General features: G+C 40.1%; 1 protein-coding gene across 25 annotated transcripts in view; it reads left to right on the forward strand.

The window, feature by feature from the left end:
• Positions 1-27,501, forward strand: part of LOC147367114 (phospholipid-transporting ATPase FetA-like) — a 101,781-nt gene that overhangs the window by 61,760 nt on the left and 12,520 nt on the right. For 12 of the 25 annotated variants that reach the window (XR_015169807.1, XR_015169811.1, XR_015169810.1 and 9 more), the window contains 7 exons: positions 3,566-3,762; positions 6,901-7,109; positions 11,535-11,578; positions 12,169-12,396; positions 20,628-20,793; positions 22,534-22,722; positions 23,427-23,542. Coding sequence is in view for 16 of the 25 variants with exons in the window: in XM_086415680.1 (XP_086271806.1) it covers positions 3,566-3,762; positions 6,901-7,109; positions 11,535-11,578; positions 12,169-12,396; positions 20,628-20,793; positions 22,534-22,722; positions 23,427-23,542 (1,149 nt within the window). In the remaining 9 variants the exon portion in view is untranslated. The remainder of the gene's footprint in view (positions 1-3,565; positions 3,763-6,900; positions 7,110-11,534; positions 11,579-12,168; positions 12,397-20,627; positions 20,794-22,533; positions 22,723-23,426; positions 23,543-27,501) is intronic. The other 13 variants (XR_015169809.1, XR_015169814.1, XR_015169808.1 and 10 more) reach the window with 4 other exon arrangements.

Here is a 27,501-nt window from a genome sequence, read left to right on the forward strand (position 1 = left end):
GAAAGCATCACTATGAACAAAGCTAGTGGAGGTGATGGAATTCCAGTTGAGCTATTTCAAACCCTAAAAGATGATTCTGTGGAAGTGCTGCACTCAATATACCAGTAAATTTGGAAAACTCAGAAGTGGCCACAGGACTGGAAAAGGTCAGTTTTCATTCCTATCCCAAAGAAAGGCAATGCCAAAGAATGTTCAAACTACCATATAATTGCACTCATTTCACACGCTAGTAAAGTAATGCTCAAAATTCTCCAAGCCAGGCTTCAACAGCATGTGAACCAAGAACTTCCAGATGTTCAAGCTGGATTTAGAAAAGGCAGAGGAACCAGAGATCAAATTGCCAACATCTGCTGGATCACTGAAAAAACTATAGAGTTCCAGAAAAACATCTACTTCTGCTTTATTGACTATGCCAAAGCCTTTAACTGTGTGGATCACAACAAACTGAGGAAAATTCTGAAAGAGATGGGAATACCAGACTACCTGACCTACCTCCTAAGAAATGTGTATGCAGGATAAGAAGCAACAGTTAGAACTGGACATGAAACAACAGACTGGTTCCAAATTGGGAAAGGAGTACCTTAAGGCTGTATATTATCACCCTGGTTATTTAACTTATATGCAGAACACATCATGAGAAATGCCGGGCTGGATGAAGCACAAGCTGGAATCAAGATTGCTGGGAGAAGTATCAATAACCTCAGATATGCAGATGATACCATCCTTATGGCCGAAAGTGAAGAAGAACATAAGAACCTCTTATTGAAAGTGAAAGAGAGTGAAAAGGTTGGCTTAAAACTCAACATTCAGAAAATGAAGATCATGGCATCTGGTCCCATCACTTCATAGCAAATAGATGGGGAAACAATGGAAACGGTGACAGACTTTATTTTGGGGGGCTCCAAAATCACTGCAGATGGTGACTGCAGCCATGAAATTAAAAGACACTTGCTCCTTGGAAGAAAAGCTATGACCAATCTAGAAAGCATATTCAAAAGCAGAGATATTACTTTGCCAACAAAGGTCCGTCTAGTCAAGGCTATGGTTTTTCCAGTAGTCATGTATGGATGTGAGAGTTAGACTATAAAGAAAGCTGAGCACTGAAGAAATGATGCTTTTAAATTGTGGTGTTGGAGAAGACTCTTGAGAGTCCCTTGGACAGCAAGGACATCCAACCAGTCCATCCTAAAGGAAATCAGTCCTGAATGTTCATTGGAAGGACTGATGCTAAAGCTATAACTCCAATAATTTGGGCCACCTGATGGGAAGAACTGACTCATTTGCAAAGACCCTAATGCTGGGGAAGATTGAAGGCAAGAGGAGAAGGAGATGACAGAGGATGAGATGGTTGAATGGCATCATCGATTTGATGGACATGAGTTCAAGCAGGCTCTGGAAGTTGGTGATGGACAGGGAATCCTGGTATGCTGCAGTCCATGGGATTGCAAAGAGTCAGACACGACTGAGTGACTGAACTTAACTGACATGGATAAAGCACAGCCATTAGAACTCATCATTAAAGTTTAATCTGAACCATGAGGAGAAGCCATTCTGTCACATAACTCAGTGAAGAGAAGCAGAACAAAGGGGGAGTAAGATTATGAAGAGTTTTATGGCCCCAGAGAAACCTGCATCACAAAGAATGAAACTACTCAATATGAATCTGCATTAGGCTAGGAATAAAAGCAGATTTTGTTCTTTTTTATCTTAATGCTCCTGCTTTATTCTCTTTCATCCCTCATTCAACTCTCAAGTCTCAAATATTGAATGATATTGAGGGTTTATTACTAACTTTTTAAGTGATAAAGGTATCGTGATTATGTGTTTAAGTAAGGTCCTTTAAAGATATATATTAAGTAAGATCCTTTAAAGATATATATTAAACAGTTTCCAAATAAAATTATATAATGTGAGAAATTTGCTTAAAATAAAAGAGAGGACAGAGGAAGAGGAGATTTGGAATAAAATAAAACCAGCCATGAATTGATCATTGATGAAGCTGGGTGATGGGTACATAGAGGTTCATTATAATATTTAATATCTTAATATGTGTTTGAAGTTTTTTATAATAAAAAAGATTTTTAAATCTCATTTTTTGAGAGTGGTCCTAGTTAGATCTGCTTCTTCTGCCTTAATACTCTTGTCTTCAAAGACTTTTTATCAGTGACTCAAAGTTGAGACCTACAGTTTTCTACCAGTGGGGATGGGTTACTTTGAACAGTTCACACCTTGTGACAAAGGGCATAGGTTTGAAGACCTCTGAGTAGACTTAGAAGTTCACAGTAACAATACATGTCTTCTTTGTAGATATGTGGGCATGTGATGCTGATGGAATGTAAAATTGTATAACCACTTTGGAAAGCATTTGGCAGTTTCTTAAAGAGTTGGGCATTTATCACAAATTATAGAATTCCCTTTTTTCATGGCTGAATAATGTTCCATTGTAGTGTGTGTGTGTCTGTGTGTGTGTGTGTCTGTGTCTGTGTCTGTGTGTGAGTGTGTGTGTATCACATTTTCTTTATCCATTCATCTGTCGATAGACACTTAGATTGTTTCCATGTCTTGGCCATTGCAAATAACGCTTCATTGAACATGGGAGTGGAGATATCTCTTCAAGATAGTGATTTAATTTGATGACCCAAGTGAAAGTGAAAGTGAAGTTGCTCAGTCATGTCTGGCTCTTTGCGACCCCATGGACTGTAGCTCACCAGGCTCCTCAGTCCATGGAATTCTCCAGGCAAGAGTACTGGAGTGGGTTGCCATTTCCTTCTCCAGGGGATCTTCCTGACCCAGAGATTGAACCTGGGTCTCCCGCATTGCAGGCAGATGCTTTACTGTCTGAGCCACAGGGAAGCCCCAAATTTCACTCTATTCCTCTTGCAATTATTCGCCTACTTCAAATCTTTCCTTTGTCAAAGTCAGTCCACACACACTAATATTCTAATTCTTTCCAACCACTTCCCTTAGAGTTCTAGGCTCAGTAGGCACATGGTCTGCCTTCCTATTTTACCATCTTCTTTCTGTAAACATGATTGCTATATTGTCAGCCTTTTACATCCATTTCCTTCTCACCTCCTCACCTGCAACTGCTAAGCCAGTGTCACACTTTTTATACTTTTGTTAAAGTAGAACCTCACTTCAATAATGGAGTAATTAAGAGCTTGGGTTCTGGAACTGGTCCAAAACCTGTCTCTCCTGGATAGTAGCCAGATAACTTCAGGCAAAATACTTTTCCATTCTTAATATCAAGTTTATTATCTATTATTAAAAGACGAGAATAATAGTAAATAATACACGTAGAGTACTTAGCACTGTTATTGGCACTTAATACTTAATGCATTTTAGTTACTGTTTTGTCCTATCAAAATCCCAAGGATGACTCCTGCTGGGCTTTCTTTTCTGTCTTGTGGACTACTGCCTAGAGACTGTGAGCTTCAGGGGGGAACCCCCCACCCTGCCCTCGAAGAAAAGAGAGAAGCTTTGTTGAGGGAGAGACTCCAGATGGTAGAACTAAAGCAGTACATCTTGGATGAAATGTTAATTTAATTCTTTTTTTGATTTCTAGATTTTCCTGTTTTTAGGCTGCATGTGTTTTCTCCTAGCAGTTGGTCATTATATTTGGGAAAACAACAAAGGTTACTACTTCCAGGATTATCTGCCGTGGGAAGACTATGTCTCTTCATCAGTTTTCTCTGCCACCCTTATGTTCTGGTCCTACTTCATTATCCTCAACACCATGGTGCCTATTTCCCTCTACGTCAGGTAGGCTTCTTTGACAGCTGAGGGAGGAGCTGACTTCTTCTGGGGGGGGATACTTCCTTCTTATTCCCCAACTAGACTGTGAACTTTTAGGAAACACAGATGCTGTGCTCTTTAACCTTTTACTTTCCAGAGTGCCTGGTGCACAAAACACTCTGAGAAATATTTAGAGTTTGCATAAATGCTTTCTATGTCCAGAATACTGTGCTAGATACTTTGTGGGTTATATAATAAAAAAATTATTCCTACACTCAAATAATTTATAATGTACATGACTAAATAAGACATACAAACACATGAAATAATTAGAAAACAATGCACACAAATTTTGTGTTAAAGTAAAAGCTAGGCAGCCCCTAGTTTATCAATGACCCAGATTCTAAACAGTCATTTGTAAATGACTCAGAACTCAGAATGCTTTTTCCCCCAGAAACAATGTGGCAAACTGCAGGTAGGTGTGATTGTGACTTAAATTCTGGTTCCTAAAAGATGGAGAAGATGAAGGATGTTTCCTTCCCCTTTTCATGAGCACATTGGAAAAAAATTTGAAATATAGGTAAAATAAGTTTTTACTGTATTCCAATCTCCTTTTTTGAGTTCCAGCATTCCCTTTCACATAAATGCACCCAAACACATTTTCTGCATCCTTTTCGGGTTTTCTAAACCCTACATTGTGGCATCCGAACCCTAAAATCACCCTATATGCATGTGTGCTAAGTTAGCTAAATTATCTTACTAATTAAATATTTATTGAACACCTACTATGTTACCAACAAAGGTACCAACAAAGGTCCGTCTAGTGAAAGCTATGGTTTTTCCAGTAGTCATGTATGGATGTGAGAGTTGGACTATAAAGAAAGCTGAGCACAGAAGAATTGATGCTTTTGAACTGTGGTGTTGGAGAAGACTTTTGAGAGTCCCTTGGACTGCAAGGAGATCCAACCAGTCCATCCTAAAGGGAGTCAATCTTGAATATTCATTGGAAGGACTAACTGATGCTGAAGCTGAAACTGCAATACTTTGGCTACCTGATGCAAAGAACTGACCCATTGGAAAAGACCCTGATGCTGGGAAAGATTGAAGGTGGGAGGAGAAGGGGACAACAGAGGATGAGATGGCTGGATGCCATCACCGATGCAATGGACATGAGTTTGAGTAAGCTTCGGGAGTTGGTGATGGATGGAGAAGCCTGGCATGCTGCAGTCCATGGGGTCATAAAGAGTCTGAACAACTGAGCGACTGAACTGACTATGTGCCAAGCACTATATTAGGTTACAGAGAAAGATACATGAATAATAATACAGCCCTTCCTCCAGATAAGCTTACAACATAGCCATGGAAACAGATACTTAAGTAAATAATTAAGATACAATATGAAGAATTATGTAATAGAAATTAATATGTGAATGCTATGGGAGCCTAGAAAAGGAATAGGTTGGTTCCACCTGCAGAGTCTTAGGGATTTACAGAAAAAAGTAATCATCAAACTGATACATGAGAAAAGAGGAGAATTTACCAATAAGAAAATATGAAAATAATATTACAAGCAGAAAGATCAGTATGTACAAAGGTTAGAGGTTTTTAAAAGCTTGATCTGGTCATAGAACAGTGAGTGAGCCTAGACTGAGGTGTTGGATGGTAATTTAGGATTAGATTCAGGAGAGCCTTCAATGCTAGGTCAAGGAGTTTGGGCTTTATCCTAAGACCAACAGAAATCTTTCTAAGGAAAGAAATAATATCATTAAGTGTCTGAGTTTAGAGAGGTTGCTATGGTGACTGGTCTGGTGAAGGAAGAGAGGGGTCAAAACTCAACACATGAGGACTAATAAAGTCAATAATGAGGGCCTGAGCACCACCTCCCTCACCTCAAACAAAAGATTCATGTTTCTTAATGCAGTTGTCTCAGACAGGGGTTACTAATGAAGCAATGAGATAACACACACTCCTGCCAGTCCATTCTGAAGGAGATCAGCCCTGGGATTTCTTTGGAAGGAGTGATGCTAAAGCTGAAACTCCAATACTTTGGCCACCTCATGCGAAGAGTTGACTCATTGGAAAAGACTCTGATGCTGGGAGGGATTGGGGGCAGGAGGAGAAGGGGACGAGAGAGGATGAGATGGCTGGATGGCATCACTGACTCGACGGATGTGAGTCTGAGTGAACTCCGGGAGTTGGTGATGGACAGGGAGGCCTGGCGTGCTGCGATTCATGGGGTAGCAAAGAGTCGGACATGACTGAGCGACTGAACTGACTCAACTGAAGTATGAATGATGATAGGAAGGAAGGCACTTAAAAAGTCTGCACTGTTTTAAAATGAAGATGCTTGTTAACCATGTTGTTATTTAGTGGCTAAGTCATGTCCAACTCTTTTGTGACCCCATGGACCGTGGCTTGCCAGGCTCCTCTGTCCATGGGATTCTCCAAGCAAGAATACTGGAGTGGGTTGCCATTTCCTTCTCCAGGGGATCTTCCCAACCCAGGAATCAAATCCACATCTCCTGCATTGGCTGAGCCACAAGGGAAGCCATGGAGAATCCATAAGGCGTGTCATTTAGAATAAAAGTGGAATGTGACTAACACAACTGGGAAAATTCAGATAAAATGGAGAGGAAGCTGTTTTAGGAAAAAGCTACCCTACAGGCAAGCTGGGTCTGCTGAGAACTTTATCAGAGGATCAGCTCCAGTAAGCTGTTTCTGAGTCTCACACATCTTCCCCTTCCTCTTCTGAAACGAAGAAGCACAGTCTCCAGTCTCAAGTATCTCTCTTCCCCATTAATGAGTTTACGTGACAGCAGCAATACCCCTCTAATTAAGCTTTGGCTGCCTTTTATAAACTAGCTTAACTCTGTCAGGCCTTGCATTGTTACAGAATTTTAAAAAATTTGAACGAAGTAGTATAAAGGGAATATGCCTCAGCAAAGTTAATCAGTTTTCTGGTAATAAGTAAAGACTTGAGTGATAATGATCAAAGTAGAATTACAGTGGGTTGGCTAGTATGAAGGGTCCTTCAAGACTGTAGGTTCTGAGAGAAGGTATTCTGATTTTCATTTCTACCACAGGACTGGAAAGAAGGAAACCAGGGGGATGAATTTACTTGCCCTGTGTTGACCCAGGACCCTTCTTTTCTTGCTTTCTCCTTAGTGTTGAGATAATAAGATTGGGCAACAGTTTCTATATCAACTGGGATCGGAAGATGTTTTATGAACCAAAGAACACACCAGCACAGGCTCGTACCACCACCCTTAATGAGGAGCTCGGCCAGGTCAAATATGTGTTCTCTGACAAAACAGGGACCCTGACTCAGAACATCATGATTTTCAACAAGTGTTCAATTAACGGGACATTATATGGTATGCATGTCTTTCTGCTTTCCCTTGGGGAAATTTTACTTTGTGGGTTGTTCTCAGGAATAATCTATCTCTAAATCTGTATGTCTCTAAATTCACATTTACTTACTCTTACAACTTGCTGTCCCCTAAGCAAAGATCACCTAGTCCATTCAGTTCTAACCAAAAAACACTTACCTAGCACATTATAGATGCCATCCATTGTGTGGGACATTGCAAATATGTATAAGACTTAATCTCTGTCTTCAGAGAATTGCCAATGTCTTGGGAATGTTAGTTAATCTCACATTAAATCAGATGGTGCAACCAGGGTGTTACTGAAGCTGCTATTCTCCTGATTCCACCTCAGATCAATAAACAGTCTAGAAAGAAGTCATCAAAGGGTGCTCAGAATTTGATTAGTGTCTCCCTTACCCGGTTGTTCATTTATTTCCTGTGTTAGATGAGCTTGTTTTTGTGATAGTGTTAAGTCTTCATATGTGTGAACATTATGGCAGTAACTAGCGAAGGAAAGCAATCACATCAAAAAAGCTAGAGCACATGGGGTATTCTTCTGGGATGATGGAAAAGCTTTGAAGCTAGAAAGATGTGGTGGTTGTAAAACATTGTGAATGCACTAAATGCCCCTGAATTGTACTCTTTAAAATGTACAGTTTTTTAAAAATTTAATAATTAAATTTAAAAATTACAGTTAAAGGATTTTTAAAAGCTAGAGCATTCTAATATTTTCTATTACTCCTGCCAAATAAGTTTTCACATGTATAAACTCTGAAAGATTATTTTGGGGTGGTTGATTTGGGTGAGGATCTTAATTTTCTAACTCATTGTGAGACCTGATCATATGCTAGGTAGGGTTGCAAAGGGTCCTGGGTGTTTCTGCAGTTGGCATCAGACTGTCTTCCACCCCCAATCTGTCTGTGCTATCTACTGGCCAAGAACCCTAAGCATTCCAGCACTACTTTAACCTCTCTTCTAGGGGACTTTTCTGATGAAGAGCTTCCTGAGGTTCAAGGTCTCATAGATGCCAAGCCTCCAGGCTCACCTTACTCACACTTAAGGAGAAGAGTTGCACCCCAAGCAGCAGAATTCTTACCATTTGCTTGGAGAAAGGAGCTTATAGGGCACTGAGAGCTACATGGCCTGAGGAGATTTGAGGAGCTTAATTGCAAGTCTAGGATGATAGAATCAGAAGAAATAAGCTTTTAAAATCCTCCTTAGAACTTCCCCTGCAGTCCAGTGGTTAAGAATCTGCCTGCCCAATGCAGGGGATGAGGATTCAATCCCTGGTCAGGGAACTGGGTATATCCCACATACGTCAACTAAGAGTTCAAATACTGCAACTCAAAGATTCCGCTTGTAGCAATTAAGAACTGGCGCAACCACATAAAAGAATTAAATTTTTAAAAATCCTCCTTTATTTTGGGGACTTCCTTGGTGATCCAGTGGTTAAGAATCCACCTTCCAATTCTGGAGACTTGAGTTTGATCCCTGTTAGAGGAACTAAGATTCCACGTATGGTGAAGCAACTAAGCCCTTACACCACAACTACTGAGCCCGCATGCTCTGGAACCCACAAGCCACAACTTGAGAAGCTGGCATGCTGCAACTAAAACCCAATGCAGCCAAATAAAATAAATAAATATTTTTAAAATCCTACTTTAAATTACTATGAAAGAAAAGTAAAAGTATTGATCTCTCAGTCATGTCCAACTCTTTGTGATCCCGTGGACTATAGCCCAACAGGCTCTTCTGTACATGGAATTCTCCAGACAAGAATACTGAAGTGGATAGCTATTCCTTCTCCAAGGGGATCTTCCCAACCCAGAGATTGAACCCAGATCTCCTGCACTGCAGGCAGATCGTATGACCCAGTAATTCCATTCCTAGGTATATACCAAAAAGAGGAAAAAGAAAACAAGGATTCAAACAGAGAGACGTATCCATGTTCATTGCAGCAGTATCCGCAATAGCCAAAGGTGGAAACAACCCATGTTTCCATCAGCAATTGAATAGGTAAACAAACTGTGATATATCCATTTAATGGAATGTTGTTGTTAATCAGTCACCAAGTCATGTATGCTTCTTCGTGATCCCATGGACTGCAGCACGCCAGGTTTCCCTGTCCCTCACCATCTCCTAGGGTTTGCCCAAGTTCATGTCCATTGAATCAGTGATCATTAAATCAGCCATCCAACCATCTCATCCTTTTGCCCTCTTCTCCTTCTGCCTTCAATCTTTCCCAGCATCAGGGTCTTTTCTAATGGAGTCAGTGGTTTGAATCAGGTAGCCAAAGTACTGGAGCTTCAGCTTCAGCATCAGTCTTTCTAAAGAGTATTCGGGATTGATTTCCTTTTAGATTGACTGTTTTGATCTCCTTGCTTTCCAGGGGACTCTCAAGAGTCTTCTTCAACACTACAGTTTGAAAGCATCAATTCTTCGGCACTCTGCCTTCTTTACTGCCCAGTTCTCACATTTGTACATGACTACTGGAAAGACCATAGCCTTGACTATACGGACCTTTGTCAGCAAAGTGATGTCTTTGCTTTTTAACACACCGTAGGTTTGTCATAGCTTTCCTGCCATGGAAAGTATTCCTGTAATGGAATACTCAGACAGTTCAGTTCAGTCATTCAGTCGTGTCCGACTCTTTACAACCCCATGAACCACAGCACGCCAGGCCGCCCTGTCCATCACCAACGCCCAGAGTCCACCCAAGCCCATGTCCATTGAGTCGTGATGCCATCAAACCATCTCATCCTCTGTCATCCCTTCTCCTCCTGTCCTCAATCTTTCCCAGCATCAGGGTCTTTTAAAATGAGTCAGCTCTTCACATCAGGTGGCCAAAGTATTGGAGTTTCAGCTTCAACATCAGTCCTTCTAATGAACACTCAGGACTGATCTCCTTTAGGATGGACTGGTTGGATCTCCTTGCAGTCCAAGGGACACTTAAAGTCTTCTCCAACACCACAGTTCAAAAGCATCAATTCTTCGGACCTCAGCTTTCTTTCTAGCCCAACTCACATCAGTACATGACCACTGGAAAAACCATAGCCTTGACTAGATGGACCTTTGTTGACAAAGTAATGTCTCTGTTTTTTAATATGCTGTATAGGTTGATCATAACTTTCCTTCCAAGGAGTTCAGTTCAGTTCAGTCACTCAGTCATGTCCCGACTCTTTGCGACCCCATGAATCACAGCACGCCAGGCCTCCCTGTCCATCACCAACTCCCAGAGTTCACCCAAACCCATGTCCATTGAGTCAGTGGAAGTTCACGTATTGCTGAAGCCTGGCTTGGAAAATTTTGAGCATTACTTTAATAGCGTGTGAGATGAGTGCAATTGTGCAGTAGTTTGAGCATTCTTTGGCATTGCCTTTCTTTGGGATTGGAATGAAAACTGACCTTTTCCAACCCTGTGGCCACTGCTGAGTTTTCCAAATCTGCTGGCATATTGAGTGCAGCACTTTCACAGCATCATCTTTCAGGATTTGAAATAGCTCAACTGAAATTCCATCACCTCCACTAGCTTTGTTTGTAGTGATGCTTCCTAAGGCCCACTTGACTTCACACTCCAGGATGTCTGGCTCTAGATGAGTGATCACACCATCATGATTATCTGGGTCATGAAGTTCTTTTTTGAACAGTTCTTCTGCGTATTCTTGCCACCTCTTCTTAATATCTTCTGCTTCTATTAGGTCCCTACCATTTCTGTCCTTTATTGAGCCCATCTTTGCATTAAATGTTCCCTTGGTATCTCTAATTTTCTTGAAGAGATCTCTAGTCTTTCCTATTCTGTTGTTTTCCTCTATTTCTTTGCATTGATCGCTAAGGAAGGCTTTCTTATCTCTCCTTGCTATTCTTTGGAACTCTGTATTCAAATGGGTATGTCTTTCCTTTTCTCCTTTGCTTTTTGCTTCCCTTCTTTTCACAGCTATTTGTAAGGCCTCCTCAGACAGCCATTTTGCTTTTTTGTATTTCTTTTTCTTGGGGATGGTCTTGATTCCTGTGTCCTGTACAATGTCACGACCTCCAACATAAAAAGTAAAAAAGTTCTGACACATGCTACAACATGAATGATTCTTGAAAACTTTATGCTATGTGAAATGAGCCAGACAAAATAGGAAATAGTGTATCATTCTACTTGTATGAAACATCTAGAATAGGCAAATTTATAGAGGCAGAAAGCAGATTAGAGATTACCAGGGGCTGGGAATAAGGGAAAGTAAGGAGTTTCTGTTTAGGATGCTGAAAAAGTTTAGGAAATATATAATGGTGAGTGTTGCACAATATTGTGAATGATACTAATTTTTTAACTAAAAAATGGTTAAAATGAAAATTTATGTTATATATCTTTTACCACAATAAAAAGAAATGTAAATCCTTCTTTAAAACCTTTGCCAAGTGTGTACTCTGTTTACTTACCAACAGGTGATGTTTATGACAAAAACGGACCTAGGACAGAAGTCTCCAAGGTGAGTGTTTACAGCTCCCTGTGAGGTACATGCAGGAGCTGAGCGAGGCTATGCTTTACAGCAGCATCTTCAGTACAGACTGGGACTCCCTGAGCCCCTGAAATACCCCAGCTGTTATTGACCCTGTAATATCAGAAAGTATTATGGAAATAACCTGTTTATTTGAGCAGATTTGGGTTTGTGTTTTTAAATGAAAATACCTTTTTATAAGAAGGTTATTATGTATATAATTACATACAAATGATATATAAATATTTTTAAAGTCAAGAATGTCTATAGAAGCCAGCAAAGGGATAAATCCTTGAGCTCATAAAAATGATCTAGGACAGCAAATAAATAGTGGTTTAAGATACTTTTTTGGAAGACATTACATTACTTGAGAATAAATTCTAGTTCTGCATATAAATATTACTTGTTTTCTCAATAGTGCTATTAAAATTTCTTTAAAACATTTATTTACTTATTAATAAATAAATAAATTGAAAATAGCTTTATTGGGTTTTTTTCTGTTTAAAAAAATTATCTGTGCTTATAATAAGAAATTCAAACAATATAGAAATGTATGAAGAAGAAAGTTAAAAATGATTTAGTCTCATTTAGATAACCAGTGTCAAATTTGGGAGTATTTTACTGTGAAGAAGGCTGAGCACCGAAGAATTGATGCTTTTGAACTGTGGTATTGGAGAAGACTCTTGAGAGTGCCTTGGACTGCAAGGAGATCCAACCAGTCCATTCTAAAGGAGATCAGCCCTGGGATTTCTTTGGAAGGAATGATGCTAAAGCTGAAACTCCAGTACTTTGGCCACCTCATGCGAAGAGTTGAGTCATTGGAAAAGACTCTGATGCTGGGAGGGATTGGGGGCAAGAGGAGAAGGGGACAACAGAGGATGAGATGGCTGGATGGCATCACTGACTCGATGGATGTGAGTCTGAGTGAACTCCAGGAGTTGGTGATGGACAGGGAGGCCTGGCGTGCTGCGATTCATGGGGTCGCAAAGAGTCAGACACAATTGAGTGACTGATCTGATCTGATCTTTTCAGATACTTTTCATGTGTATATATACACACATATACATCTAGGTCTGATAGGTAGGTAAGTAGGAAGGAAGGATGGATGGATCACAACATCCATGCTATTTTCAGCCTCTTTTTATTCATCAGACACAGTATATATTGTGGCCCTCCTTCCATGTCAGTATATTTAGGTATATTTATGTCTACATCTATATCATTTTGAATGACTGTCGTATCCAGCTATATCGATACCTCTTTTTTTTTTAATTGGAGGCTAATTACTTTACAATATTGTATTGGTTTTGCCATACATTGACATGAATCCGCTACGGGTGTACATGTGTTCCCCATCCTGAACCCCCTCCCACCTCCCTGCCCATCACATCCCTCTGGGTCATCCCAGTGCACCAGCCCCGAGCATCCTGTATCATGCATTGAACCTGGACTGGCGATTCATTTCACATATGATAATATACATGTTTCAATGCCATTCCCCCAAACCATCCCACCCCCGCCTTCTCCCACAGAGTCCAAAAGACTGTTCTATACATCTATGTCTCCTTTTCTGTCTCACATACAGGGTTTTCATTACCATCTTTCTAAATTCCATATATGTGCATTAGTATACTGTATTGGTGTTTTTCTTTCTGGCTTACTTCACTCTGTATAATAGGCTCCAGTTTCATCCACCTCATTAGAACTGATTCAAATGTATTCTTTTTAATGGCTGAGTAATACTCCATTGTGTATATGTACCACAGCTTTCTTATCCATTTGTCTATTGATGGACATCTAGGTTGCTTCCATGTCCTGGCTATTATAAACAGTGCTGCGATGAACACTGGGGTACACGTGTCTCTTTCAATTCTGGTTTCCTTGGTGTGTATGCCCAGCAGTCATATGGCAGTTCTATTTCCAGTGTTTTAAGGAATCTCCACACTGTTCTCCATAGTGGCTGTACTAGTTTGCATTCCCACCAACAGTGTAAGAGGGTTCCTTTTCTCCACACCCTCTCCAGCAGTTTATTGCTTATAGACTTTTGGATTGCAGCCATTCTGACTGGTGTGAAATGGTACCTCATTGTGGTTTTGATTTGCATTTCTCTAATAATGAGTGACATTGAGCATCTCTTCATGTGTTTGTTAGCCATCTGTATGTCTTCTTTGGAGAAATGTCTGTTTAGTTCTTTGGCCCATTTTTTGATCGGGTTGTTTATTTTTCTGGAATTGAGCTGTAGGAGTTGCTTGTATATTTTTGAGATTAGTTGTTTGTCAGTTGCTTCGTTTGCTATTATTTTCTCCCATTCTGAAGGCTTTCTTTTCACCTTGCTTATAGTTTCCTTTGTTGTGCAAAAGCTTTTAATTTTAATTAGGTCCCATTTGTTTATTTTTGCTTTTTTTTCCCAATATTCTGGGAGGTGGGTCATAGAGAATCCTGCTGTGATTTATGTCGGAGAGTGTTTTGCCTATGTTCTCCTCTAGGAGTTTTACAGTTTCTGGTCTTACGTTTAGATCTTTAATCCATTTTGAGTTTATTTTTGTGTATGGTGTTAGAAAGTCTTCTAGTTTTTCTTTTACAAGTGGTTGACCAGTTTTCCCAGCACCACTTGTTAAAGAGATTATCTTTTCTCCACTGTATATTCTTGCCTCCTTTGTTGAAGATAAGGTGTCCATAGGTGCGTGGATTTATCTCTGGGCTTTCTATTTTGTTCCATTGATCTATATTTCTGTCTTTGTGCCAGTACCATACTGTCTTGATGACTGTGGCTTTGTAGTAGAGCCTGAAGTCAGGCAGGTTGATTCCTCCAGTTCCATTCTTCTTTCTCAAGATTGCTTTGGCTATTCGAGGTGTTTTGTATTTCCACACAAATTGTGAAATTATTTGTTCTAGTTCTGTGAAAAATACTGTTGGTAGCTTGATAGGGATTGTATTGAATCTATAGATTGCTTTGGGTAGTGTACTTATTTTTACTATATTGATTCTTCTGATCCAAGAACATGGTATATTTCTCCATCTATTTGTGTCCTCTCTGATTTCTTTCACCAGTGTTTTATAGTTTTCTATATATAGGCCTTTTGTTTCTTTAGGTAGATATATTCCTAAGTATTTTATTCTTTTCATTGCAATGGTGAATGGAATTGTTTCCTTAATTTCTCTTTCTGTTTTCTCATTGTTAGTGTATAGGAATGCAAGGGATTTCTGTGTGTTGATTTTATATCCTGCAACTTTACTATATTCATTGATTAGCTCTAGTAATTTTCTGGTGGAGTCTTTAGGGTTTTCTATGTAGAGGATCATGTGATCTGCAAACAGTGAGAGTTTTACTTCTTTTCCAATCTGGATTCCTATTATTTCTTTTTCTGCTCTGATTGCTGTGGCCAAAAGTTCCAAAACTATGTTAAATAGTAGTGGTGAGAGTGGGCACCCTTGTCTTGTTCCTGACTTTAGGGGAAATGCTTTCAATTTTTCACCATTGAGGTATATCGATGCATCTTAATTGATGTAGCCAATCTCCTGTTTTTATTCTGCTGTCTTTTGCTATTATAAATAGCATTATGATAAGCACCCAGGTACATACATTTTTGTCTCCTCTTCTGATAATTATTTCCTTAGAATAAAGTCCTGTAAGTAAAATTAGTTGCTGAAAGGGTGGCTAGATTTTTAATGCATTTAGTAGTGCCATATTGCTCTCTGGATCAGATCAGATCAGTCAGATCAGTTGCTCCGTCGTGTCCGACTCTTTGCGACCCCATGAATCGCAGCACACCAGGCCTCCCTGTCCATCACCAACTCCTGGAGTTCACTCAGACTCACATCCGTCGAGTCAGTGATGCCATCCAGCCATCTCATCCTCTGTCGTCCCCTTCTCCTCCTGCCCCCAATTCCTCCCAGCATCAGAATCTTTTCCAATGAGTCAACTCTTCACATGAGGTGGCCAAAGTACTGGAGTTTCAGCTTTAGCATCATTCCTTCCAAAGAAATCCCAGGGCTGATCTCCTTCAGAATGGACTGGTTGGATCTCCTTGCAGTCCAAGGCACTCTCAAGAGTCTTCTCCAACACCACAGTTCAAAAGCATCAATTCTTCGGCGCTCAGCCTTCTTCACAGTCCAACTTTCACATCCATACATGACCACAGGAAAAACCATAGCCTTGACTAGATGAACCTTTGTTGGCAAAGTAATGTCTCTGCTTTTGAGTATGCTATCTAGGTTGGTCATAACTTTCCTTCCAAGGAGTAAGCGTCTTTTAATTTCATGGCTGCAGTCACCATCTGCAGTGATTTTGGAGCCCAGAAAAATAAAGTCTGACACTGTTTCCACTGTTTCCCCATCTATTTCCCATGAAGTGATGGGACCCATGCCATGATCTTCGTTTTCTGAATGTTGAGCTTTAAGCCAACTTTTTCACTCTCCACTTTCACTTTCATCAAGAGGCTTTTGAGTTCCTCTTCACTTTCTGCCATAAGGGTGATGTCATCTGAATATCTGAGGTTATGGATATTTCTCCCAGCAATCTTGATTCCAGCTTGTGTTTCTTCCAGGCCAGCGTTTTTCATGATGTACTCTGCATATAAGTTAAATAAGCAGGGTGACAATATACAGCCTTGACGTACTCCTTTTCCTATTTGGAACCAGTCTGTTGTTCCATGTCCAGTTCTAACTGTTGCTTCCTGACCTCCATATAGATTTCTCAAAAGGCAGATAGGTGGTCTGGTATTCCCATCTCTTTCAGAATTTTCCACAGTTTATTGTGATCCGCACAGTCAAAGGCTTTGGCATAGTCAATAAAGCAGAAATAGATGTTTTTCTGGAACTCTCTTGCTTTTTCCATGATCCACCGGATGTTGGCAATTTGATCTCTGGTTCCTCTGCCTTTTCTAAAACCAGCTTGAACATCAGGAAGTTCACGGTTCACATATTAATCCCACCAAAAATATAGGAAAATTCCTCTTTTATCATGTCCTTGTCAGTACTAGGTATTAATATTTCAATCTTTAGAAATTTAATTGGTGAAAATTATATCTCATTTAATTTACCTTTATTTGATTACTAATCAGATTGAATTATTTTTATATACTTAGTTTCTTTCCTCTTCCCAATCACTTTATTGCCTATATATTATTATTTTGTGAATTGCATGTTCATATTCTTTGGGTTTTTTTTTTCTTATTTCCAAGGAGTCTTTATATAGTAAAAATATTGACTTTTCCTTTGGTATATATATTATAATTATTTTTTCCATTTTTGTATTTTGTTTATAAATTTGTGTTTAGAAGTATTTAATTTATGTAACCAGTTCTATCAATCTTTTTCTTTTATAACTTCAGGATCTGTGACATATTCAAAAGTCCTAACCCACACAATTGTAAAAATAGTTTCCTTTTCATTCTTCCTATCTCAGGCTGGTTCATTTTTACTGTTTTTTTCCATTATTGGATCTTGGCTTTTGTTTATGAATTTGAGTTAAACCTTCTTTCATAAGGCTTCTTTCATTACATTCAGGGTACTCTTCACCTATCCTTTTCCTGTCAGAACCAATTCCAAACCCTTAGCCACTTCATTTACATACTGAACAGCTAACTCCAGCTCCCAACTAATGCCTCACTCTATCCATCCAGAGAGATTGGAAATGCGAAATAAAATCAGTATTTGCCTTCAATCCTCTGGCAGGGACTCTGCTAATGACCTTGGCAAAATCAACAAAGATTGCTTCTAGGGAGTAAACTGTTACCCTGGAGCATCCTTTCTCTTCCTCTTCCTTTCACTACTGTGTGACCATAACACATTTTCCTCTGGTTCAATGGAATCTTTTCCTAAAAATGCTTTCTTCTTCCTACCTTGAATGAAACATAACTTTCCCTGAGAATATTCCTTTTCCTCCATCTCTCACACTCAGCATACCAAAATCCCAAAGATATTTTCCTCATTATCCTGTGCCACTTTTCTTTCTTTTGGCTGCACTGGGTCTTCATTGTAGTGCATGAACTTATTTTCTTGCAGTGCATAGGCTCTAAATGTGTGGGCTCAGTAGTTGTGGTGTACAGGCTTCTCTAGTTGCAACATACAGGCTGTTGCCTGGCAGCATATCTTAGTTCCCCAGCCAGGCCTCAAACCTGGGTCCCCTGAATTAGAAAGTGGATTCTTACCCACTGGACCACCAGGGACATTCTTTCCTGTGCCACTTTTAAACTGTTACTTTTTTCCCTCATATAATCTTTCTTCCTGTGATGCAGTGTGTTTTGATGCCTTCTAGCTATTCTCCTTTCTCTTCCTTTCGTTGACATTTACACATCTCCTGGCTTCTCCACTTCATCCTGAGGACTTTGAAACTTTTTCATGTTTTCCCTCTCTTCCCAATCCCTGCTGTCATCTTGGTGATATTGGTTTCTTTATGGGTGATCTAGCACCATAGATGCTTTCAGGTGTCTGAAAGAATTTATCTTTCAGATTACTTCTTGGACTCAAAAAAAATCTGTATCGTCCATTTCTGGGTCATCATGTCACCATCCAGAATTGTATTATGAAATTGTAAACTCCCTTGTCATGATCTCTGGTCACAAACCTTATTCCTCCAGTTTTCTTCGTACTTGACTCCTAGTATACCTGCTTTCTTATCCTAGGAAGATTTACGAACTCTCTGTTCTCCTTTTTCTCCAGTATGTCAATCCCTTGTGACTTTACTTCCTTTCCTCCGATCTGTACCCAAGATCATGAGCATCTTCAACACCTCCCTTTTTTTCCTCTCTTTGATCTCCCAATAAATCTCAATCTTGAATTAATCAAGCCATCTACCCTTCTCTGTTTCTAATCTCAGAATGCCAAGTACTTTTTGGAGATCACAAAACCTTTACAAATTCAGAGACTCCAACTTATTTTGGGTTTCCAGTGCCTCTTGGATAATTTTTTAATTTATTTATGGTCAGTTTAATTCTTAATTCTTTTTATTAGCTATTCCCAAATTCACCACCCTCAGGCCTTCTACCACATCTCACTCCCTTCTCCCCCAGGGCTCTGTTATTGCACCTCTTTTCCCATCTTTATAGTATCATGTTTTTACTGACCTTACTGCCTACTTACTAATGAACTCCAAATCCACATATCCAGGAACCCCTTTTATCTCCCTCCCCTTTCATGACCAAGGCTAAAGATATCCTATAAAAACTATCTATAGCTGTGTCACAGCATCTCAAAGAGCTTCCTCAATTCATTACTGCATCATCTACCCTCCATTCTAAGTCCATTTCCTCTTATCTGATATCCCCAGTTTCCATCCTTTTGTCTGGGACTTGGATTTGCCATTCAGTCTTATTCAGCTGGATGTTTGACTTCCAATTTCGGAGTAATTCATGAATAATACCTCTCAGATCATGCTGTACTGCGGCTCCAAACCAGCCCTGCCCCAGTCCCATACCCAGCTAGGTCCAGTGTTCTCAAACATTACTTGTTTGGAACAGGAGATTAGAAACTAGCTCAGATCTCTTACCTGAGCTTCAAAACTATACAAACCTGCTTTTGTTACTACCTGTATGCCCTTCAGGTATCCCCAGGTCAGTTTGTCAAAAACATTTTCAAACCATGCCCTGAATTTAATATTTATTTTGTCACTACTTCATGACTTCTCTTGTGAATTACTGAGTGGCCTACTAACTGGTCTCCCAGCCTCCTGTCTTGCTACTTCCAATATATTCTTCATGGTGCTACCAGAGGACTATCTGATCATATGACTCTTGGCAGAAAATTGCTGTGGTTCCCTATAATATGATATAATATGATAATGCAGGATCTGCCTCATATCTACCTCTCCAACTTCTCTCTCATCACTCACCAGCTTCTAGTCTCAAAGAATGTACTAGTACAAGAGCCCAGTTCTAGAAAAGCCTCAGAGGATGCTATATAATGAGTTATCTTAAATTACTGAACCCACAAACTTTTCAGAACTCGCAATTCTGTGGTTGGCCAGGTCTAGAACTTGGCTCTGGATCTGACCATACTCTCTCACTGTCATGACAAAAAACTCTCTAGATGGGACATAGAAAAGAGCCAGTATAGCCCACTGCAGACTACTGTTTCCCCAACTTAGCACCAAGCAGGACAATTGTGTCTGTAGTTGACACATTGGAGCCCAGCCCAGTTCTGGTGTAATAGCACCACAACTACGAAAAACTGGTTATATATCCTTGAGAGTTCTGGTATGGCCTGGTGAAGTCTGTTAACCACACTGCACTCCAGGGTAGGCATAAGAGAGTCTTGGGACCAAACTGAGCCAGAAAAGAATGTTTACCCAAGGTGGCTACCAGCAGCCTACCTGAAATGAATGACAGTCAACATTTAAAGGAGCCAAGCCCATAGCCAGGAAAATGGTAGTGAATATTAGGTCTAAAGATTGAGGCAAGATCAATAACCTTGAGGACTAGAGGCAGGAAGGAATCAGGGGTGCTGATGGGTCAAATAAAATGGTTCAAAATTAAGTCTGTGAATAAGAAGTCTATACTGAAGCCTCCTTGCAATACATCCTTGGCCCTATCTTGTAATATTCCTCTCTAGCCCTCTTGTGGGCTAAAATAGGAATAGTGCAACACAAGGATATCATTGTACCTTACTCCTTCCCTCCCCAGCTCCCCAAATCAGGTAGAGGACAGCTAGAAACAGGACTTAACCATTTACTCATAGGGAACAGTTACCCTCTTGTATCCTCAGGTTTGATTTGTCATGGATTTGGGACTTGGAAGAATAGAGCCTGAAGATGCCCATTGATCATTTAGGACAGCTGGAGTTGAAAGGGGGCAAGAAGGGTCTGCCAGGAAGTGCTCAGCTTCTCTCCTGTGTGATGGATCTTTTCTGAGTGAATGGATGGTCCAGGTCAGAGTACAAAGGCCTCAGAAACCAGCATAGGATCTCTCTCACTTATCTTGCTTTTCTTTTCCCATCCTCCTGAGAGTTCTCATCACATTCCAGAAATTGCCCCTAAATCAGTTGACCTTCTATAAAGTATCAAGCTGCTGTTGAGAAGTTCATTCTGGCTTATGTGTTCCAGAAAAGAGAAAAGGTTGACTTCTCCTACAACAAACTGGCCGATCCTAAGTTTTCATTTTATGACAAGACTTTGGTCGAAGCGGTGAAAAGGGGAGATCGCTGGGTACATTTGTTTTTCCTGTCACTCTCATTGTGTCATACCGTGATATCAGAAGAGAAAGTAGAAGGTGAGTAATCATGAGGCCTCATTGAGAACATGTCGAGTCTAGGCTGATTTGGGGGTGGGGGTTGATATCGTTTTAATGGCTTAATCTAAGAAAGAACTTTTTAATAGGGAGAGTTGTCCAGCAATGGGATGGATAATCAAGGTAAGTAGTGAGCTCCTAGTCCCTGGATATATTCAAGTAGAAAACAACCTCTTGATCTTAAAGAAGATTCAGTCATTGGATAGGGGTCAAACTTGGTGCTATCTAGGGAACTTGAGATTCTCTAATGTTCTGTCACAGAGTTTGTCTAATTTATTGCCAAGATCAACCCCACTACCTCTGACAAGACTTCCTAAAGGATGAGTTGTCATCCTCTTGTTGCTTCACAATTTAAAGGTATCCCCGTATACCCTAATTTCTTCAGTCACCAAAGACAACAATGTCATCCATGAATTTATTGAAATCTTTTTTAGAAATAATGAGAAATTACTGATTTTAAATTAAAAAGACTTTTTTCCTTAACAAACAAGAATTTAGGCAGCCAATAAATCACATCTTTTAAAGTCAATATAATTGACTTAATAGACTACTACCATGAGTAATACCTTATATTTTTACATCACTTTATAATTTTACAAGTTGCTTTCATTTATTTTACCTCCCACAGTCTTCATGACAGCCCTCTGCAGAATAAGAAGAATGATCCTTGTTTTATAGTGAAGTAAGCTGAAGCTAAAAGAAATTAAGTGACTTGACTAAAGTCCTATAGCTAAGAAAGGCAAAAATGGGATAAGAACCCAAATCTCGTGTCATCTGGTCCCATAAGCTCCCACCCCACCAAGGCCTCTCCAGGTCTGACATTCCAGTTAATCGCTATGACTTGAAGCATATTTGGACTTACCTTTGTTTACTTCCTTGAGTGACAAGGTAGGAAACACACAAGAAAATAGTCTTACTATCCCATGGACACATGGTATGTCTGACCTAAAATTATACTGCTTCATCTACATCATTCCCAAGTATAATATTCTTGTGGTGCCTAATTGCTTTTCAAAATTAAATTGGCCTTCAAAAGAGAAATAATCCAAAATATAGCTCAGGTTATGGGGGTATCCTAAAAGAAGAGTTCCAGAAATGTCTTGAGTAATAACAGGTTGAAAGATTGATTCAACAGAGTAAGTCATTTAGCTTCCCAGGATGAGCATTTCAAAGGCAATAGTACGCATTAATATATATATTTTAATTGTTTACTAAACCATCAATCTTGTTACCCTGTAGCAGTGTTCATCAAAGTGCAGCCAGTCTTATGCAGGAGCCTTTACGTAGACCTATCTGCATGAGACTCACTCAGGAGATTTGTTAAAATTCAATTTCCTGGGCTATCCTCCCAGGTTTTGTGATTCTGGATTCTGTAGTTTGGCTCGGACCCAGGAACCTTCATTTTTAACAACCTCCTGAGCCACCTTTACCCTCTAAAGTTGGAAAGCAGCTAGCTATGTTTTGTTTGTGTACATGTACTGTGTACCTCTGTAATACTAACTCAGGTCTGTGAAATGAGGTGAAAATATTAGAAAGAAAAAAGAAACTGACCTGTTCTGTGCAACCTGGCCTTTTAGGGCCAGACCTATGAGGAAATTTTGAAGAAAGATGCCCCTCCTGGGCTCCATCTTTATGTCAGCCACTTGGACGACAGTCTAACTTCTGGGTGGACTTCATCCACACATCTCTATGGGCTCTGGCTGCCCTCTTCTCTCCTGCCAGGTGAGCTGGTTTACCAGGCTCAGTCCCCAGATGAAGGTGCCCTGGTCACTGCTGCCAGGAACTTTGGCTTTGTGTTCCGTTCCCGCACGTCTGAGACAATCATGGTAGTCGAAATGGGGAAAGCGAGAATCTACCAACTGCTGGCTATCTTGGACTTCAGCAATGTGCGCAAGAGGATGTCAGTTATTGGTGGGTGCCGCTCCTTGTCAGTCCTCTCCCCTTCTTTGTATTTCATATACATTCATACATTCATTTTTCTCTTCTGTCTGCACACAAATATTTTCTCTCACCCACATGCCATTTCCAAGGCACTCTTGCCACAAATACAGACACAGCCATTCCCACTTTCTCTCTCATAATTCTTTATATTTCCTTCTATACACATATATAAGCTTAACAACCACATGCTAAGCCCCTTATTTAGTGATCCTGGATAGTGACTTGTCAGAACTTTCAAAGCCAAGATAAGAATGGAGAATAAACTCTTAAAGCCTAAACTTGGAATGAGAAATGGGGGCAGGCATTATGGGGGAAATTCATACTATCTTGCTCTTAGTTTGGGCCTCAGACTGAAGAGGAAGGTCATTTTTATTCCCTGGTCTTCACTAGGTATGGGCCTTGGTCTGGAACTTGGACTTGAGAAGCTAAATGTGATTCTGTATCAGTCTTCCATAGGTGATGTTGAACCCATGGAAAAACTGGTTCCAAAAGATCTCTCACATCTCACCAGCCCTCATCATTCACCCTGTGTGACCACTCATTGAGTGCTTAGCCTGACGTGGTATCAGAAACAAACCTCATGGGAACAGCCTTCAGCCATCCCTCAATGGCTTCGACATGTTCTTGTGACAACGGACCCATGTGGTTACTTTGCTTACTTTGCTTATTTTCAGTGAGGACACCTGAAAATCGCATACTGCTGTTCTGCAAGGGTGCAGACACGATCATCTGTGAGCTCCTTCACCCATCCTGTAGATCCCTCAAAGACATAACCATGGACCATTTAGATGTAAGTGTTCAGGTTGCGGGGCAGGAGAGCAGCAGGTGGCTCTGTGTATCTGGATGTGTATCCGCGTACGTGTCCCCATGTCAGTGTGTTTCAGTATGAGGTAGATTGGTATCTGTGTCTCTCTAATTGATAGAAGAGTAAAAACTACATCCTTCTGTGGGATTCTTGTTGACCATGTTGCCAGCTTCTGCAGTGAGCAGTTGAATGGGCCAGGATCCCATGGGGCATGATGAGAATATGTTGTAGGAACATTTACTACAATCAGGACAGTTCACTCTGTGATTCCTGGCCCAGTCATGACAGGAACAGACTGCTTTTAGGTATGGAGCAGAAATCACCAGGCCTGGACTGTTTAGGTGACTGTGTGACACCATCCTCTGTTATTTATAGGGTTAGAATCCCCACGGGTGCCTACCTGCCGCACTCCACTTCCACCTTTTGGGATTTGAGATGTAACAGAGAGAATGGCTCCAGTATGCTAACATTAGAAAGGAAAACCATATTCATGCTCTCTGAGGTTTCTACCCCTAAACCTGGATATATCAAGGGTTGGAGAGATGGGACAGGGGATGTGATGGGGGAAAAGGCAGATCAGAGAAGTATTTTAAGGAAGAAATAGTTTGGAGGAAATGCTATTTTATTAGGACATTTTGGCGTGGCCCTACATTAACACATAGTCGGAAATCAGAGAACAAATGGTCAATAGGCACATGAAAAGATGTTCAATGTCATAGCCATCAGGGGAAAGCAAATCAAATCACAAGATGCTACTTCACATCACTAAAGTAACTAAAATCAAACAGATGATCAGACAATAATGAGTACTGCCAAGGATATAGAAAAATTGTACCCTGCACACATTGCTGACGAGAATGTAAAATGGTACAGCCATTTTGGAAAACAGTCTGGCAATGGCAGTTCCTGAAAAAGTTAAGCACAGAGTTGTCATATGACCCAGCAGTTCCACGCCTAGGTATATTCCCAAGGGAAATGAAAACTTACATTCACACAAAAATGTGTACACTAATGCTTATATCAGCATTATTCATACAGAAACCACCCAGATCCCCATCAGTGGATGAATGAGTAAATAAAATGTGATAAATCTGTACAGTGAATGCTAGCCAGTCACAGAAGGGAATGACATACTTAATATATGCTAAAATGTGTAGCATGATAAACCTTGAAGACATTATGCTAAGTGAAAGAAGCCAGGCACAAAGGGCCAGTATTGTATGATTTCATTTATATGAAATGTACAGAACAGGCAAATCTGCAGAAGAGAAAGTAGATTAGTGGTTACCAGGGGCTCTAGGAAAAGGGAATGGGAATGACTGCTAATAGGTAATGGGGTTTCATCATCTCAGAGATGATGAAAATGTTTGGGATTAAGATAGTAGTGATGGTTGCACAACTTTATCAGTATATAGACATATAGATACATAGAAAGTGAAAGTTGCTGAGTTGTGTTCGATTCTTTGTAACCCCATGGACTATACAGTCCATGGAATTCTCCAGGCCAGAATACTGGAGTAGGTAGCCGTTCTCTTCTCCAGGGGATTTTCCCTACTCAGGGATCGAACCCAGGTCTCCCACATTGCAGGTGTATACATATATATACATATACATTATATTATACATAATTGTGTACTTAATTGTATACCTATATATTACACTTAATTGTGTACTTTAATAGGGTGATTTTTATGGTACATAGCGTTGTATCTCCAGTTTTTTTAAAAAACCACTGATGTGTCCCTCATAGGACAACTCTCAAACTGGTTTCCTGAGGTCACAGTTTTGTTTCTTCAGTGTGTGTGTGTGTGTGTTATAGGCTGTGTGTGTGTGTGTGTGTGTGTGTGTGTGTGTTATAGGCTACTCTGAAAACCTCCCTTATCTTTTAACCGTCCAGAACACATGAATTTGGGTATCTTCTCAGCGTTTCCACAGACTAGATTCAAAGGGGAATCATAAAACCATTTCAGATCTTTTGACCTGCAACCAACCTTAACAGACACCCATAGTGGAGCCTGACTACATTAGTCTATTAACCACTGAGAATATTCTGTAAGAGTCAAGTTCCAGAAACCCATTCATGCAGAAGCACAGCTCCAAGCCCTCTAAGACAGGAATCCAGCAAACAGATCACACAAAAACAAGCAGCAGTCAGCACCCCAGGACCCCAATTTGCCCCCCACAAGGGAAAAGAAAAACATACAAGTAAGAGATATGTAGGAAATAATGTTAAGGACAGTCTGCTAAAGTATTTGTTGAATGGATTAAGAATCTGTCAATGTATTGTTAAGCTTGCCAAGTCCTCATATCAGTACGCCATGCAAGATCAATTTCTGCCATATCTCTTCCTTTTTTTAAATGGCTGATGTATATTTTAATTCCTGAATATATATGTGCATATATGTATGTATATTATTGAGGTAAAATTGGTATGTAATATTAAATAAGTTTTAGGTGTACGCCATTATAATTTGATACTTGCATATACTTCAAAGTGATCACCACTTTGTCTTGTTATCACCCATCCCCATCAGTTGACCCCCTTTCACCCCCCAACCCCTTTCCCCTCTGCTGCTGCTGCTGCTAAGTCGCTTCAGTCGTGTCCGACTCTGTGCGACCCCATAGACGGCAGCCCACCAGGCTCCCCCGTCCCTGGGATTCTCCAGGCAAGAACACTGGAGTGGGTTGCCATTTCCTTCTCCAATGCAGGAAAGTGAAAAGTGAAAGGGAAATCTCTCAGTTGTGTCTGACTTTTAGCGACCTCATGTACTACAGCCTATCAGGCTACTCCGTCCATGGGATTTTCCAGGCAAAAGTACTGGAGTGGGGTGCCATTGCCTTCTCCGTCTTTCCCCTCTAGTAACCCCCAATCTGTTCTCTTTATCTATGAGTTTGTTTTTGTTTTGTTTGTTCATTTGTTTGTTTTTTAGATTCCACATATGAGTGAAATCATATGGTGTCTGGTCTTTCTTTATCTGATTTATTTCAAACAACATAATACTGTGAAGGTCCATCCATTTGTCACAGATAGCAAGATTTCTACTTTTTATGAGTGTGAAGTGTTCCATTCATCAGTGGACACTTAGGCTGTTTCCATGTCTTGACTGTTGTAAATATTGCTGCAGTGAACATAAGGGTGCATGTATCTTTCTGAATTAGTGATTTCATTGTATTTGGATAAATATAAATACCCGGAATTGGAATAGCTGGATCTGGATCATATGGTAATTCTATTTTAAATCATCAAGAAGACAAGAAATAACAAGGGTTGGTGAGGATGTGGAGAAAAGGTAACCTTCATACACTGTTGGTGGGAATATAAACTGGTACAACCATTAGGGAAACCAGTATGAAGATTTTTCCTTTGTAAGAAGTCTCTTGAGAGCATCTCTCAGCCTTCTTTTTTATAGCTTCACCTGTCAACAGTAAAGAGATTTAAGAGAGAGGATTCTTGGACTTCCCTGGTGGTCCAGTGGTTAAGACTCTGCAGTCTCAGTGCAGGGGACCAGGTCAGGGAACTAGATCTCACATGCTGCAACTAAGACTAGGCACAGCCAAATAAGTTAATTAATTTTTTAAAAAGAGATAGGATTCTCTACAGATATTCCTGAATGTTATTTTTACCTGACAGCTAACCTGAAGTACTCAGGAGTTATACAGAGAACTAATAACAAAATATCAAGGTGATAAATTCTGTTTCTCTTTGGTCTTGTGATGCCACAGTGAATTAGTTTAAAGCTCATTATTACCAGTGATTGTGTAGAATTGTTATTCATTTGCAGTTCTCAATACACAAAGTCTGCTTCTAACCCATTTTCAGTTAGATATGGATTGTGTCCTAAACTACCCACACTGTCACCCTGCTTTCCTTGTAACCAAGAGTATACTTCTGCAAGATAATTAGTTGTGGTTAGTTAGGATACATTAGGAAAAGGCAATGGCAA

Source organism: Bos grunniens, chromosome 8, assembly GCF_055505025.1.
Source record: "Bos grunniens cultivar Pamir isolate PY7600 chromosome 8, Bosgru_T2T1.0, whole genome shotgun sequence".
NCBI lineage: Eukaryota > Metazoa > Chordata > Mammalia > Artiodactyla > Bovidae > Bos > Bos grunniens.